The following is a 16,714-nucleotide window of genomic DNA, read 5'->3' as shown; positions in this document are numbered from 1 at the left end:
ATTTCATTAGAAGCACTAAATATTAAGCTATTTCATCCTTTTTTGCCAAAGGCACTAGAAATATGCTAAGTGATTTGCTGAAATATTCTGGGCATGCTATTCTCTCTTTGATTTTTGCATTTAAAAATGTGTTGAATTAATCCTGTTTAACAATTTTCCTTCATTCATTGACTCGTTGATCACTTCAATAAATGTTCAAATAAGGATTTGTTTGTGTGCTTGCTGAAGGCAAAGCACACTGATCTCCACCCACCGCTTTTACACTACATAGACATATCCCAGTGAGGAATTTTACGTTCATTTAAATGATTAAAAGACGTCTAAAGGTTTATAGCTGTCTAGGCTAAAATTGGGCTACATAGAGTTTAAAAGCGGAAGTTGCAGAGCAAGTTGTTGTGGAGCAAGTTGCTATTACTTTTCTAAGCAATCCGTTTAAACGATATTGATGTTTTATTGTAACTTTCTGACCCAATACACACTAATGGCAGAATGTTCAGAGGACAGCAGAGAAGGTGGTGCCGTTCCTCACACAAGCAGGTAGACAGATAGAGAGAGAGACAGGAAAGATGGCAGAGAGAAATGGGGATGACGTGGCCAAGACGTGTGGCCTTCTCCATGGGGTATGGAGAAGGCCTATGTGTATCCCATGAGCTGTAGAAAACAATAAGCAAAGTCACGTCAGTCATTGCCTTTGTAATGGCCTGTTTGAAGTCCTGGAAGTAGGACTTCTAAGCACCGACCTGTTGTATTTTTGGAGCCAGAGTTTGAGCAGTAAAAGAGTAAAAGGTTGGTGCAGGTGGAGCCAGGGTGAAGCCCACAACTGCAGGAAACATTCATTTTTAAAAAATCACAACAAGGTTAGATATAGGAAGAAATTAAATTAGCTGTTGTAGCCATTATTTTGTTGTTTTATTGTAGAAAAAATATATATTAATACATAGAAGATGGGCCTCAGTCCCACTGACTTCTATTGCGGTGGGTGGAGTTTCAAGTTGTTCTGCAGGCAGCCTGTAGAAGGCAACAGAAGGACCATTTCTCCCACGACTTCCATGTTGGCTCCAAATGCAAAGACCAGTTATCCATAAAAAACATTGCAATCAAAGTAATGGGAAAAAATAGGACTTAGGTCTCAAGTAAAGCACAATATGGAAAATGAGGGAGTCTGGTATGTTTTAAGTAAGTGGTCTTCCAATTATGGGCAAAGCTAGATCTTGTGATAACATTTTAACAATGTTTGTTTTAAAAAAAAAAAGTAACAAACAGCTGGAGTAATGCCCAAATGCATCACAAATGCATTACAAATTAACCAAGAGACTTATTCCAAATTACATTCCAGTTATGTGATCATTAAAACTTTGCATTGCTGCTTGATGACATGATGTTTTTCAAAGCATTAACTAAAAAGAAGGGTACTTGAGAGCATACAGTAATTTATAATTAATCCACTTTGCAATAAAAAAAAAAAAGGCTACAGATGTGCTAGCTCTCTTAATAAGGGGCAGTGAGTGCTTAACAAAGCATATCCAATAAACCAACTGGAAAAAGCACACCACAATGAGTCGTCTTCTCTAGAACTCACAACTTTTGGCTGTAAGTATGCAACAATGTCCGTGATGGCCATGGTGAGATATCTAACTTGCAAATGAGCAGTTGAAAGGCAAACAGCCAACAACAAGACAAAAACTACTCTCAAGTCAATTGGCAATGACAGAGATGAATGTGGTCTCCAATCCAGACAGTCTGAGGCCTTTTGCCCAGAAGTCTAAGATCCAAATACAGTGTAGGGCATTTAGTGCTACAGACATCATTTTACACAAGTTGGAAATAGACGTAGACAATGTTAATGACACTATTCACATTACAGTCAGTAATCTGGACAAATTATTCATTTAACTTCATTTTATGTGTCATGGACGAAAGGTAATTCAAATGTAATCATATAATGTAGCCGGGTGAAGGGAAGCAACAGTGACAGCGACCAAGGAAGAAGGAGTACCCTCTGAGGGCGAAGACATTTTGGCAAAGAAAGGTCACACGACCTCTATTAAAATGGAAATGAGAGGTGGTTGACGCAGTGCCTTCTTCTACCTCTACCTGTGTTTTGTCTATTGCTACTTCTTTTCTGTGGAATCCAAAATGCTTCCATACTGCTCATAAACACCACTTAATTAGGTACACCTAGCAAGTACCTGGTAGGTCTTCACAGCAGCCTGAATTCTTCGAGGCATGGATTGAGCAAGGTGGAAGAAACAGTCAGCAGGGATCTTGGTCCATGCCAGCTTATAGGATCATGCAGTTCTTGCAGATTTTTTGGAGGCACATTCATGCTACAAACTACCTGTTCCACCTCATCCCAAAGGTGCATGATTGGGTTGAGATCTAGTGACTGTGCAGGCCATTGGAGTAATGCCTCAAGTCCCAACGTCAAAAGGTTCCGTATGTGTTTTGGCTGTTCATTTGTAGTATCCGGATTTCAAAATAGCTGGGCTCCGTATCGTTCCACTCGTTGATTACATTTCTTTCAAACAGCTGTGCAGGGTATTAGGATACTAGGGCTGTTATGGAGCATATAGCTACCGTGTCAAATTAACACCGAGGAGAGAGTGACAGTGGAATGAGCATGAGAGCATAAGAGCTGTTCTGATCGTGTGATTGGTCCTATTGAAGGCTTAGCTGATGAAGACTGTGATATACGGTCGGTTTGTCTACTGATGACAAAATGTACTTCACTTTGGACAAAAGCGTCTGCTAAATTATGTAATGTAATGAAAACAACAGTTAGCTAGCATGGCAAACAATGCATATGGCAATGCAATGCTACGGGCTGGTAATTGGCACTGCCCCACCTGGAGAGAATGGCACCAGCTGCCACCAGCACCCAATAGCTTGAACAATTCTGATCTCCCTCATCAACAAGGCGTTTTTGCCCACAGGACTACTGCTGACTGTATTTTTTGTTTATTGCACCATTCTTGGTAAACTCTAGACATGCTAGCCTAGAGTGCAAAAAAACCCCAAAACAAAACAAAAAAACAGGAGGGCGGCCGTTTTTGAGATGCTTGAACTAATGCGTCTGACACCAACAATCAAGTGACATTCAAAGTCGCTTAGATCACGCGTCTTGCCCATTCTAATGTTTAGTCAAACAGTTTCTGAACTTCTCCACCCTGTCTACATACTTTATACTGAGTTGCAATTACGTGACTCACTGTTTGGAGGAGCAAACTGTTTATATAAATGGAGACTTGTACTTAATAAAGTGGCTACAGAGTGTATTGGTATAGTCAACTGCTTGTCATATAGGCCCTTTGCGCTATATGTGAAATCCTGTTGGCCCAACTATGTATTATGTACTGTGTTACTATGTAGGTTTTCAATGTTTCTGCACCAATGCCACCAAGACAGATTGCTCTATATTTATTGTACCTGTTGAAGTGATTCTGACTTCCTGATCCTTCTGATTAGGAGGCATGGATGTACTTTCCTGACTCTGCCACGGAGCAGCAAACTCAGAACTATCCTGTCTGACTGGTGAAGTCCTTAATTGGTGATAATCCTTCAGGTAATGAGCCCTACCTAATCCAGAATAGTTTCATGTCTGTGATGCTCATTAACTGAACTCCACAGAGGCCCTCGAGGGTGGGCAGGTGGCAGCCGATGATCTTCTCTGCTGAACAGATGATGCGCTGTAGTCTGGTCCTCTCCCATGTGGTGGCTGTCCCGAACTAGACAGTTATGGAGGAGGTGAGGACGGACTCAATGATGACCGTGTAGAATTAGACCCCCATCGTCTGCAGCAGATTGAATTTCTTTGTAGTGATGGAGTTGATGTTTTCCTCCCACTTGAGGGAGATTGTGGCTCCCAGGAACCTGAATGACTGTTGAGGCAGCGACGTTTGACATCCAAATATCAAAGTGTGACAAATCCATTGCTATATAATCACAAAGTACAATGGAAGATCGAGAGGAAAGAGAGGGAGAGCTTGTTGACAGGTCCTCTCTCTTCTCCCATTTGCTCACTTCAAGCCCCAGTTAACTGCACAGCAGCTTTTCAAAGCTTTATTTATTTATTTACTTATTTTCTGGACAGCTGAAGGTGGAGGCAGTGAAACCAATCCCTCTGGAGCTGCGTGTGCCATGCTACACTGCACCTACAATCCAAAACAGCACTCCGATCGCAGGGTAATTCCTTTCCTTGTTTACCTTACACATAAGATGCATCACTTTCTGTCCACTGAGAAGATTTACCACCACTAGTCATGCCCGACCACAGAGGCCAAACAAGGGGATCTCATGCATTGCTAATGGGTAGATTTTCTCTTGTTCAGTCAAAACACACTACTTAGATTGAAAATAAGACAACATTTGGTCATGAAAGTGTTGCATATAGCACCCTTAAATCTCTTGTTTTACTCCGTTATGGTTTTGTAATTTGATTTCTATATGTTGTGTGTCTTCAAACCCAGGTCTCCCTTATAGGCCAAAACCAAATATCTTCCAGTCAATTATGGCTAGGTAAGAAAGGAATCTTTGTGTGTGATATTTAATTAAAATGTTTGAAACTGAGAAAAAACTTTTGACTCAGTTTTACCCACCATGTCTTTCCGTCATGGAAGTTGGTTCAGGTGAATTGCCATGAGGCTGTCATTCATTTGGTGACAAATTGAGTTAATATGATAATATGAGTTGACCCCACTCTCACTAATTTCTAATTCAAATGTCAGTGATTCTTGAGTGTAAACAAATCTTCGTAAATGTATGTAATATATGCTCATATCTTGCCTCAAGTTCTCCTCTTCCTTCTACTGAGTGTGAAAGTTATTCATGTGATTACTCATTCAAAACCCCCCCTCTCCCTCGCTGTCTCCTCTATGGGCGGCCAGGTCGGATCGGTTTGATTTATTTGTGGTGTTGGGAAACAAAAAGACAGAGAGAGATAGAAGGAGAAAAGAGAATGCTTGAATATAAATCCCACTATCTGCTCTGCCGCATTGGGGTTTGAGACTGTTGGCACATTGGTTAGGCTATGAGCAGAACTGGGAACCACTATTGATTATTGGTCACCGGATTGACCATGTAACTGGAGACATAACCCAATGGATTACTCTACACCAGTTACATAACTAAACCCTTATTCTAGGTTTACATTACCTATAGATCTAGAAAATATGAAGTTGAACTGATAATTTATTGAAGTATTTACTCCCACTATAATTTATGTGAGTTTTATTTTTAGACTTATTCAACATTTATTTATTCAGGTAAAATCCCATTGAGATCAAGATCTCATTTGCAAGAGAGAACTGAATTACATAAAAAACTCATAAAACTAACAAACAAATCATTAAGGGTGTGATTCTGGGCTTTATCTCCCATATATCTTTGTCAATATGATTAAAAAGGCACCGTTGTCAAACCATTAGGTTACTGTTAACATTTTGCAAATGCACACAATATTACTGCTTTTCTGTTAAGTAATTGTGTATTTTAAGTAACCTCGTTTTTTAATTTAGTTATTTCCCACAGTAAGCTACAAGTGCGCTATGGCAGAAGGGCACAATGCTCTTTGCATAACCTCACAATTAAAACTGGGGTTCTTGGGAAATCACATAATCTTTTTTTTCAAAGGTATCTGTAATTTCTTTTTTTCGTAATGGATTACAGGTAGGCTATCAGATTTTACTAATCTCATTACTGTAATCCTGTTACAGCTAGACTCAGTTTAGTAAGTGTTTTGTCTGTGCTTCCTCCCTCTCTCCTCACTTTTTCCTCTTTTTGGCACGGCACCTGCCAGTTCCACACTTCTATTCGCCCTTTCATCATCTTTTGATCTTCTCTGTCCTCTTTCTTCTGCTCGTCTGTCACCACCTGCCCTGTGGCTGCTGTTAGGCAGTGAAGAGAAGGTGGCACAAAACTGCCTTGTCGGATGACTTCTCCCATTTTCAGTCTTTACTCTCCACCTTCCCCACACATCCATCTCTGCTACAAAATCAACCTACCACTCTTCCAAGTCCAATCTTCTGTTTCTAACCCCCCAGTCTCTGGCTAAACTCTCTTCTCTCTCTCCTAAATGAGGTCCTAAAACATCTGCCAGTAGGTCTACCTGCCCTCTTGGTCCCATTACCTTTTTCCACTATTGCTGCTGTGCAGTTGTGAGAAAAGGTAATAGTCCACTGCATCCGGCTGCTTAGCTCTCCCTTCCCTGCACCGTCCTACTCATCCTCCACCCAGCCTCGGCTCTCCAGTGCCGAAATGATCTTCCCATTTCAGCACCCTGTGATTTGATAGCTAACTCTTTTTTTCACTAAATACTTCCCCCTCGCCCCTTTCAATCACTCCACCTTACTCTACTTGCTATAATATGATCCTGTCTCGAACTAAAAAACACTTTTCTGTCATACATTAGGGCCACAGGAATACTTTGTTAACCTGCCGTTCATCTCTTCACCCCTTACTATTGGTTGCTTGTCATGCTAATGATCTACAAATTTAAGCTTATGCTACTCTTGAAATAATTTTAAGTCGTCCGGGATGAGAGCTTCTGTAAGCTAAAAGCCTAAAGCTAAAATGTAATATTATGCAGGATAGGCCTACATGAAATCAGTCGTGACGGCAATGTCTTGTCACCGCCAATCTCGAATGAGAAGTGTTTTGAACAGCACTTTCGACATATCTGAAAACGACTATATTGGTCAAAATACGAATCAAATACTACCATTCACACTTTAGAAAATAATGTTGGAATACTTTAATTAATACGTAATGATACTTGTGGCGAAGAAATGCTTGGAAATTATTTCAACAGCACATAATGATTTGGCGTAAGTGCGGATCGAGTAAAAACTACATTTACTTGCTTTCCCAACATGGCTACCGATGGCACGTAGAATTTTTGTTTTAGGGGATAACATCACGGATTATTGTCCTATTTGGACCACCCGAGAGCTATTAGCCTCGTAGAAAAAAAACACTATACTAACGATACTAATTTGTCGAGCAAGTCAAATTGTTTTCTCGAATAACTGGGAAATGTATCGTCGCGGAGCGGGAAAGAGGGACCACAACAACAAACCGGTGAAGAAGGATGTGAGTGACAGTGATAAATATGCCGACCTCTTGGTGTTCGGCTATGCCTGCAAGCTGTTCCGAGACGACGAAAGGGCTCTTTTCCACGAACATGGCAAGCATCTTATCCCATGGATGGGGGACAAGAACATCATGATTGATAGGTCGGTTGAAAAAACTTAGACGGAATCGTTATCCTAACCATCTGTCCTATTGCCTGTTTGAAGGAAGCACTCGGAGTTTGTTTTGCAGAAGCTTGAAAATTCTAACTGCAACACACGACGAATAGTTTATTTCTTGCCTGCTATCTTGTCTTTGGACGTCCTGAACGACAAATAAAGGGTATCTGAAATCTCTAGAATACCATGCCAAGATGCTAATCCCAGTCAGTCCCTGCCAACATCAACTATGATGCTTTGAATGCCATCTCTATCACTCTATCATTGAAGCAGTTAACCTAACTCGATTATAGGCCATTATACACCAGACCAGAGTGACAGGTATGAAGCTGTTTAGCTTTCATAACCTTCAAGACAACCAAGGTTAGCTTTGGAGTGGGCTTTGCGTCTTGGCATGTTGGAAGAATTTCCTCTGGAAACTTTTACCCCAGGCTTACTGGCAATAAAAATATTGTATAATGCATAAGCCGATTCACTCTTTTACACCCCTGGAGACCTATTTGTCCTTTTCAAATTGGCTTTCGCCTGTAGGCCTTTGTTTACCCTAAGCAAATTTCCTGGGATTTTATTTTGCTTTGTTGATGTCCACAGGGCCAGAGCAAATTCTAACCAAACCTAAAGTTACTGCAGATAAGGTGATTCACTCTTCATATGTCAAACTGGGAGGTTGTACTTTAAGCAAAAGGTCAGTTATTTCCAAAATGCTTTCAGCCTTCAAACAAAATGTTGCTGCAGGTATTGGAGCAATGTCTTGTTGGCACTTCTCCAGTATGGACAAAACCTCTTTGGAAACACACTTACTTGAACTGTGAAGGATGTGGCTGTCTTGACGCACTAGCTCCTTCATGTTCATTGTACTGAATCACCTTGATCTGCATTGACCCAAGTCGTGTTTCATTTGTACGCCCTATGTATGTATGTCTTTATCACATAACCCAGTTCTTTCCCCAGCAAGGTAGGCTAAGGGGTCCTGCCAAAACCCCGAATGCCAACCCCAGCACCCCATTTCTTTGTCTCCATGAAGAAACTGCAACTGAGAGGTGGCGTAGAGGAACGAACGCAGGAAAATGTCGTCCATTTGGGTTCTTACGGATAGGTATTTATGTGCTCGGGTTTGTGTGAATGTAACTCTCTTTGCAGATGTAGAAGTAATGATGAGTGTTACAGGGGGAAATTGAACCCTGTAAGGTAAGAGGCGAGCTGTTTTGTTTGTTTTTCTTTTCTTTTTCTGTTGATGTAGGGTTCTTGGTTTGTAAGAATTGTCCAGAAATGAAGTAGCAGCTGTAAGCTTGCAAGGTAACTTAATAGCACTGTTGAGGATTAAGCCTAGGGAGTTTTTTTAGGGTGTTGTTATGTTGTCAGTATTTTGAGAAAATTTCTCAAGCTCCAGTATTTTACAAGTACACTCCCTCATGACAGACTTGTGACAGAGGTAGCACATTTGTGATGTTTTAAATTTTGGGTTTAAGCCCTCCTCCCTCGTGTGGTAAGTAGGTCCATGTTGTGTATAAAACGCTCTGTTGGCTTCCTTCTCTCTAACCTTTCTCTTCATCCAACAGATACGATGGCCGTGGTCACTTACATGACCTTTCAGAGTATGATAGCGGGTCATGGAACACGTCCTACCAGCTGTCGGAGGAAGAGGCCAGGATTGAGGCGCTGTGTGATGAAGAGAGGTACCTGGCCATGCACACTGACCTGCTGGAAGAGGAGGCCAGACAAGGTGGGCAGGCTGCTGGCTCTGACATTCAGCTCAGCTGTGTTTGTTTGTCATTTACTGGGCTAGTGATTTGGCTAGGTTGGCTAGGTTTTTCAAAAGGAGTCTAGAGCACTAAGTTTGTCTTTAGTCCACTGCAAGTCTGTGTGACAATCATGATTTTGTTGTCGAGAAACCTAGCCTTGACCAAGCTGAAATATAGAGGCATATCACAATGTTAACCATGAAATTTGTTTTATCACCAACACATCCATCCTTTCCAATATTTAATCCTCACGGAGCGCTTAAATAGAGACCAGAAAACAAGCATATCTTGTTACATTACATTACAGACATAGCTATAGGGTTTGTCCTGGCTCAAAAAATGTTGAGGTGGTGCCTCGGCGCAGCCGACCTGGCCTTGTCATTGTGGCCAATTTAACACCCAAAACCCTTCTATTCCAATTTTATGCCTGTGTTTTGTCTGTTGTGGTTGACTTAGCAATTACAATCTGCCTTTAGTAGGCGATGCAGAGCATCCTAACCCAGCTGCTGTGCCTCTGCTCACATCATATAGATATCATCAGCCCATCATATAGATATACTTTATATACATAGCTTAAGATTCTTGGCCTTCCCATTCATGTTACTTTTATTACAGTCCTGAGGCATATTGCTCATTTTAAGCACCTTATGTACCATCTGAAAACAGTGTTACAAATTTTATTGAGTCCACAGCTGGGTCCCTACACATACCCCTTTCCAGTGACTGTCCAAATTGAGTTAAGGTGCATCCAAAGTCCTTTGAATGTCCTTGAGTTGTCTCTAAAACTTGATCGGAGTCCACCTGTCGCTAGTTCAATTGACTGGACATGCTTTAGAATGAAACACATATTTCTATATAAGGTCTCACAGATGACAATGCATGTCAGAACAGAAACTTTATCATGACGGCCAAGCAACTATCCACAGAATTCAGAGACAGAATTGTGAAGAGGAATAGATCTGGGGATGGGTATGAAACAATGTATAAAATGTTGGGAGTTCACAGGAGCACAGTAGGCTTCATCATTAAGAAATGGAAAAAATATGGAACGACTCTTCCCAGAGCTTGTTGTCCGACCAAACTGAGCAAGTGGGGAAGAAGGACCTTGGTTAGGAAAGTGACCAAGAACCCAATGACCACTCTGACAGAGTTCCTCTAATCATCACCCATATAACACCGCCCCTACGTGAAGCATGGTGGTGGCAGCCTGAACCTGCTTCACACTGCCTTAGATTGGGGTGATGATTTATGTTCCAACAGGACAATGACCCTAAGCATCAAGTCCATCAACACTTGACTGGCTTCAGAACAAGCATGTGAAAGTTCTTGAGTGACCGAGCTACAAAATGAGAAAAAATCAAGGGGGTTGAATACTTGCTGAATTGCACATTCATTTAGCTGCAGTTGCCCACCACGGCTGGAACATTGGCCTTACAGCTAGAGAAATGTAAATCCAATTGAAATTCTTTATCTGGGGTTATTCCTCAGCCAAATTAGCAACTGCAATTACAGTGCAGTTGTCCATATATAATCATATAAATATCCAGATAAAAGCCATTTTAGAACTGCAACACCAACTGAAAATGATGCTGAAAAGGGCCCTGGAGCACCTTGGTCTCAGAACCCAAATCACCCACTCTACTAAAAATATGCAGGGAAGAGTGACATGAATACGGTGTATATCAAACCTTCAGGTACAGAGTAATATGGCCTAGTTTAGTCATTTTGTCCAGCCGTTACTAGCATAGATCGTATTGAACACAAATTCAGTGAATAAATTAAGATCTGGACAAGGCAGATAATTTTGAAATGGAAAATGTGTAGGATTCCTGCATAGATTATACATATTACAGTTTTGTCTAGTGTGCCATTAACAAGACGAAGACTAATGGACTTAAAGTTGACTATTTTATGTTAATTAGGCTCATAGCGTCCACTTTATGTGGCAAATACAGAGATAGAAGATTATAAAGCCCGACACATCCATTGAATGTATCAGTGAGCGGATAAGCAAGACTGTGAGTAGCTTTATGGGGTGGATATTATGTTGTCAGTGTACAGTCTCGCTGGATTGGTATTAAAAGATTCATTCTTTTCTCTGACAATCAGTGGTTGAATGGCTGATAATGTATTGTCCACTGGAAGTGTTGATATTATTGTTAAATCACAGGCCTCTGTTCTCTTCTCATCTGACACTTCTTATGCAGACTAATACTTAGGCTAATATAAATCTGTGCTATCTATGCTAATGAATAAACACCAACCATTGTTGTTACAGCGGTCATGTCCCGGCTTTTTAATACAATCAGACTAGACGGTCTGTTTCAGAAGGAATCTTCAACAAAGTAACATTGTCTTGTAAGCCACTTTGAGCTTTGCATTCATTCAAAAAAGATCACACTGACTATGAGCATGAGAGATTCTATTTCTATGGAAATCACTGTAGACTTTCATCTAGGATACTTGCTTCCCCGTCATTGTACATTATAATGAAACAGGCTGTTTTGATGACAAAGCACCCTTCTGAAAGACAGAGTTAATGACTGTAATTGAATTAATAAGCCACAGTTTTAAGTAAAATATGGTGTCTTATGGCCAAACTGACAGGACAGAATGAGTCGGCCAATGATTTGTGTTACACTCACACTGCTACTACTTCTACACACACACACACACACACACACACACACACACACACACACACACTCGGTTCATCCCCCAGGCTGGTTTGCCCTTGAATTTGGAGGCCTGACCCCATTCACTCAGGCTATTACCCATCTGTCCACTGAAGGGACAGGAAGGAAACATTAGAAATATTGATAGTGTTAGTGGGAATTTTGTCCTTCCTTCTTTAATAAAGATATAGTTTGTCTTGAATTTCAATAGAAAAACGGTGGTATCTGGGATAAAGTAACCAGTATGTCTTCTATCTGTCCTGTCCGTTGTTCACTTGTACTGTGACCTGCCATAATCTGGAATATAACCATTCATATTCTCATACACTCTGGGTTCTTAATTGTAACAATAACTATATATTATTAATATTATTAGAGAAAGTAAGCACGTTTCATATTTGGCTGTCATTATAGTAAGTTAACCAGGGCTACACCGAATGTGAAACTAATGGTGAATTTGTGTAATTCTACTGATCTAAATAAAATTACCAACAATATAAGGGTGTATAATAACTATAGACCAGTTTCAATTATTAGTACTACTATTAATACTGTTTCTAAAACTTTTGAGAAGCTAATTTTTAATCTGTTATCTTGGTACATTAATGATTTCAACATTTTATCTCGATCCCAATCTAGCTTCAGACAAAATTTCTCCACTGCTACTGCTCTCCTCAAATGTACCAATGATGTGTCTATGTCCTTTGATGAGGGTCAGTTCACTGGTGCAATCTTAATTGATCTTACCAAGGCATTTGATATGGTTGATCACTACCTCCTACTTGATAAGCTCTATTCCATTGGTGTATCTCAACAGGCTTTACTTTGGTTTAATACATATCTCCATAACAGAAGTCAGTGTGTTATTTTTCATGGTAGTCTGTCTGATTATTTAATCATGGAAAAGAGTGTGCCGCAATGTTCTACTTTGGAGCCACTCCTTTTTTACATTTTTGATAATGATCTTCCGCAAATTTGTTCAGACTGTCATATCCATTTATATGCTGATGACACTGTTATTTCTACATCTAATTCCAATATACCACAAATTCAAAGTTCACTGCAATCGGATTCTGATGTTGTAAAAAACTGGTTTCTCAATAACAAACTTTTATTGAACAAAAAGGTCTGTAGTCTGTTGTTTGGTACTAGATATAATCTTACTTATACATGCAATGATTTGCATATTATTTTCTATAATGGGTCACCACTTGAGAAAGTTGATGTTTTTAAATATTTGGGTCTCTGGATTGATTCTGAACTTTCCTTTAGGCCCCATATTGATTTTGTTACCAAAAAAAATTATTGCAGTCTGAGTACACTATATCGTTCAATAAATTGTTTCACTTTTCAGCTAAGAAAAAATAATTGTTTCTCAGTATTACCTAGACTTGATTATGCAGATATTGTTTATCAAAATACCTCTGAAACACATCTGCCTCCTCTAAATGTAGTTTATAATAGTCTGTGCAGATTTGTTTTGAGGTGTCCTTATCGAACACATCATTGCTTTATGTATGAATCACTAAATTGGTTACCGCTAAATTCCAGAAGACATTTTCAGTTGCAATTTATTTTTAAATGTATTTATTGTAATTAAACAATTAAACAATAATTAGTTCCATATAAATCCTTATACACACATGCTCAATATCCTCTTTTTTTGTCCCCCAAATTTCTAAAGAAATTGGGCATTCGGCCTTTAAATTTAAAGCCCCATCTGATTGGAATAACATGCCTAATTCTCTCGGATCCATTACTTCTTTTCGCTTCGTTAGGACGTCACTACTTGCTCATCTTAAAACAACTTGTTCTTGTTTTCAGTTGTGCTTAATCCATTAACAATAATTCCTCAATATTAAATACTACCGTTGCATTTGTTCACGTTTGTGCAAGCATTCGTATGTCTTTTTTTTAATGTGCTTATGCATGAAAATACACATGTATTTTTGGAGATGTAGGTATGCATTTATTCTTGTATGCTTCTGCTGTTTATGTAATTTAATCACCTTATTGCAGGTGTTATATGTTGCGTATTATTGGTTCTTGTTTTATTTTCCTTACTGTCATTAAGCCCATTATCTGTTTTTGGTATAGTATGCATACTTGCGCAGGTTGTGTGGGGTGAAGGAGGGTTGGGGGTTGGAGAGGGTGAGGGAGCCTTTTGTATTTGTGTTTGTATTTGTATTTGTATGTGTTTATGTGTACTTGCAATTTTCGCTTTATTGTATTGTTAATGTATTTGTGTTTCGAGGACCCTCTTGAAAACGAGATGATTCATCTCAAGGGGTTTATCCTTTCAATAAAGTTCAATACATGTCTTTTTGTCCCCCCCCCCACAGAGGAGGAGTACAAGCGTCTGAGTGAGGCCCTGGCTGATGAAGGCACCTACAACGCAGTAGCCTTCAGATACAGTGCGGACTACTATGACCCGTCCCAACCGACTGAGGAGGAGGATGCTAACAAGGAGGCTGGTGAGAACACACACTAACACCCTCTAAAACTCACCTAAGGAGTCACACAGTCATTCACACTCATAAACAAACACATGGAGTCAGCAGTCAGTCACACTCTCACACCTACAGATCCAGACAGACAGACGGTTAGTCCATCAATCAGTCACACACATTCACAAATACTCATGGAGTCGGGCAGTCAATCACACGTACTCAGTAACACAGACACACACTCTTTGGGTGAGCAGAGCATGTCAAAACCAGGAAAGTAATCTGTAAAGATGAATTTCTCCCAGCAGTGTGAGAGATTTCTTGACACTTTTAACAAATGTACTAGTGTATTTGACGTCACGGATATCAATAATATCGTCTGGGCCCTTTTTGATTTCTTTAGATTACATGTTATTCTTCAATTTAAATCACATTGAGTCAAATCAAAGAATAGATTATGAAAGCTGTGGAGAACATTTTTATTTTACTTTATTTTTGAGGAAATCGTGAGCAAAATGCCAAGGGTTCCCAGTAATATTGATCAGCACTGTATGCCTCCCAGCTCCTATGACTGAGATTAAAGTGTCTCTGACCTGCCTTTTAGAGGAGAGAAGTAGTGGATGATCTTTTCATGCGTTCGCTAATGTCAGACACTCACTGGTGGAGAGACTTGTGTGTCAGCTTCAGTGAGAATGCTGTGATTAATTCTTTAGCATGGCAGACTCCCCATTGTAAATAGTGTTGTCATGATACCAGCATTTTGACTTCAATACCAATACTAAGTTTAATATCTAAAAAGTCTATGCTACTATGATACCACAGCCACTGTACTTTAACCAACAGCACTATGGAGAGGACCATAACTTCAACATCAATAACTTAAATAACTTTATATTCAACTCAACTGCAATGATAACAAATAACAAAGTAAATATATCGAGGACTTAAATAAAACTGTGCAATCATGTCTTATAAAAATAGATTTCTGATGGGTGTCTTGGTGGTTGAGTTGGCTAAGGCACATGCTGTGTACCCACCCCCCTCTTTACTCATAACAAACTCAAACCCGTTTCCCAACTGGTACCTACTGCTTTGTTTTTAGTAATACTACCTTAGCATCTACACTACTAACTCTGCTAGTTTAGTCTCTACCTGTACACACTCCACACACTCCCATCTTCACCAACCCATTCAATACATTTGCATGCTACACTTGCCAAACACACTCAACTCCATGGAAACTAATTTCACACATCTGATTACTCACATTCCTTTAGAGCAATAGTGTGATGAGATACACACAGTTTCTGGACATGAAACGTGGTATATGTCTGTAGATGAACTGAAAGCATTCATTGCTCGTTTGTATTTCCGTGGAATATATGGTGGTATAAACATGGATATTGATAGCTACTGGTCAAAACAGTTTGAACAGACTTATTTAAGACAAACCAGGCTAAGGACCCACTTCAGAGAAATCCTGCGAGAGTTTTTGTTGACTGTGGGTTGACTGTGTGTTGACTGTGGGTTGGAGGCAAGTCAAAGCGTATTCCAACAAGGGTTTAATGCAGGGGTATTCAACCGTGTGCCATGGAGGGCCAAGTGTACGCATGTCAGTCATTGAGATGCTTTGATTATTTACTTGTGTTACCACACTTGACTTGGGCAGCTTTGTAGCAACTTCACCACTGGGGTTTTTGATATGTCGCTTGGGTCTTTGATGGCTCTGTAAGCGAAATAGTTCCACGTTTCGCCCGTGGCACCAGTTTTGTCAACCAGTTAAAGTGGTTCACTTCAAGACGTGGTGGACTGTTTGACGCTGTGTCCAGGTTTTCAGCTATTTGACAGAATTTTGTGCTGACTACTGCAGTCCACTGTCAAGAGCAAACTCTGTCTATTCCATTCCTTCTTCCATTTCTTCTTCTTTTAACTATTCCAATCCACATGCCATTTGCAGGTATATGCCCTCTGGAAGTGACGTTGAAATGAAATTTCAGCCTGCAGAACACATAGTGAAAGTATTGAACGTTTATAAAATGAAATATTGAATTCAATCTTTCGCAACGATATTACAGTAGTTTCAAAATTTTGGTTACCATGACAACACTATTTGTGATTTTTAAACCCTTCAATTGTAGAATAGGAAACATTTCACCATTAGTGGTAAGAGGTTTGACTTGCTGTGAAGTACAACATTGAGTGTGGTTGTCATCCACCCACCACTGAGCACTTTATGTTTACACACACACACACACACACACACACACACACACACACACACACACACACACACACACTATTATGGTATGGTATCCAAACACACAACCAACTAATAACCTATTGTTATCACGGCACCTGTCCTTGCTTGCAGTGTTCTTTTCAGAATTTAAGGAGACTGTAGTACTTTTAGAAATATTATCTCTCAAGAAGTAAGTGGAGTATATTTATTTTGAGGCTAACTGAATGTCTAGTCATGATGGTCAGACGTCTTGATATATGTACACTTTGAGCATTGGATGGCTTGTTAATTATGATCGCTCTTGCCAGGCTTCTCTCTTGCTCTGTAGGACTGACCTTGCACTAAATTGGCCAGTCATTTATCAGAG

The 16,714-nt window shown here is 39.9% G+C and overlaps 1 protein-coding gene across 3 annotated transcripts in view; it reads left to right on the top strand.

Annotated features, from left to right (window-relative positions):
- Positions 1 to 6,873: 6,873 nt before the first annotated feature.
- sfswap (splicing factor SWAP) overlaps positions 6,874 to 16,714 on the top strand; it is a 115,787-nt gene continuing 105,946 nt past the window's right edge. Inside the window, exons 1-4 of one of the 3 annotated variants that reach the window (XM_071914677.2) lie at positions 7,169 to 7,229; positions 8,269 to 8,340; positions 8,804 to 8,967; positions 14,004 to 14,135. In XM_071914677.2, coding sequence (XP_071770778.1) covers positions 8,312 to 8,340; positions 8,804 to 8,967; positions 14,004 to 14,135 — 325 coding nt within the window. In that variant the 5' untranslated portion in view covers positions 7,169 to 7,229; positions 8,269 to 8,311. Of the gene's footprint in view, positions 7,230 to 7,695; positions 8,341 to 8,803; positions 8,968 to 14,003; positions 14,136 to 16,714 lie in introns of those variants that run through there. The other 2 variants (XM_071914674.2, XM_071914676.2) reach the window with 2 other exon arrangements.

Source organism: Centroberyx gerrardi, chromosome 2 (genome assembly GCF_048128805.1).
Source record: "Centroberyx gerrardi isolate f3 chromosome 2, fCenGer3.hap1.cur.20231027, whole genome shotgun sequence".
In the NCBI taxonomy this organism is placed as follows: Eukaryota; Metazoa; Chordata; class Actinopteri; order Beryciformes; family Berycidae; genus Centroberyx; species Centroberyx gerrardi.
The sequence above is the reverse complement of the archived record's forward strand: the minus strand, read 5'-3'. Positions and strand labels throughout refer to the sequence as shown.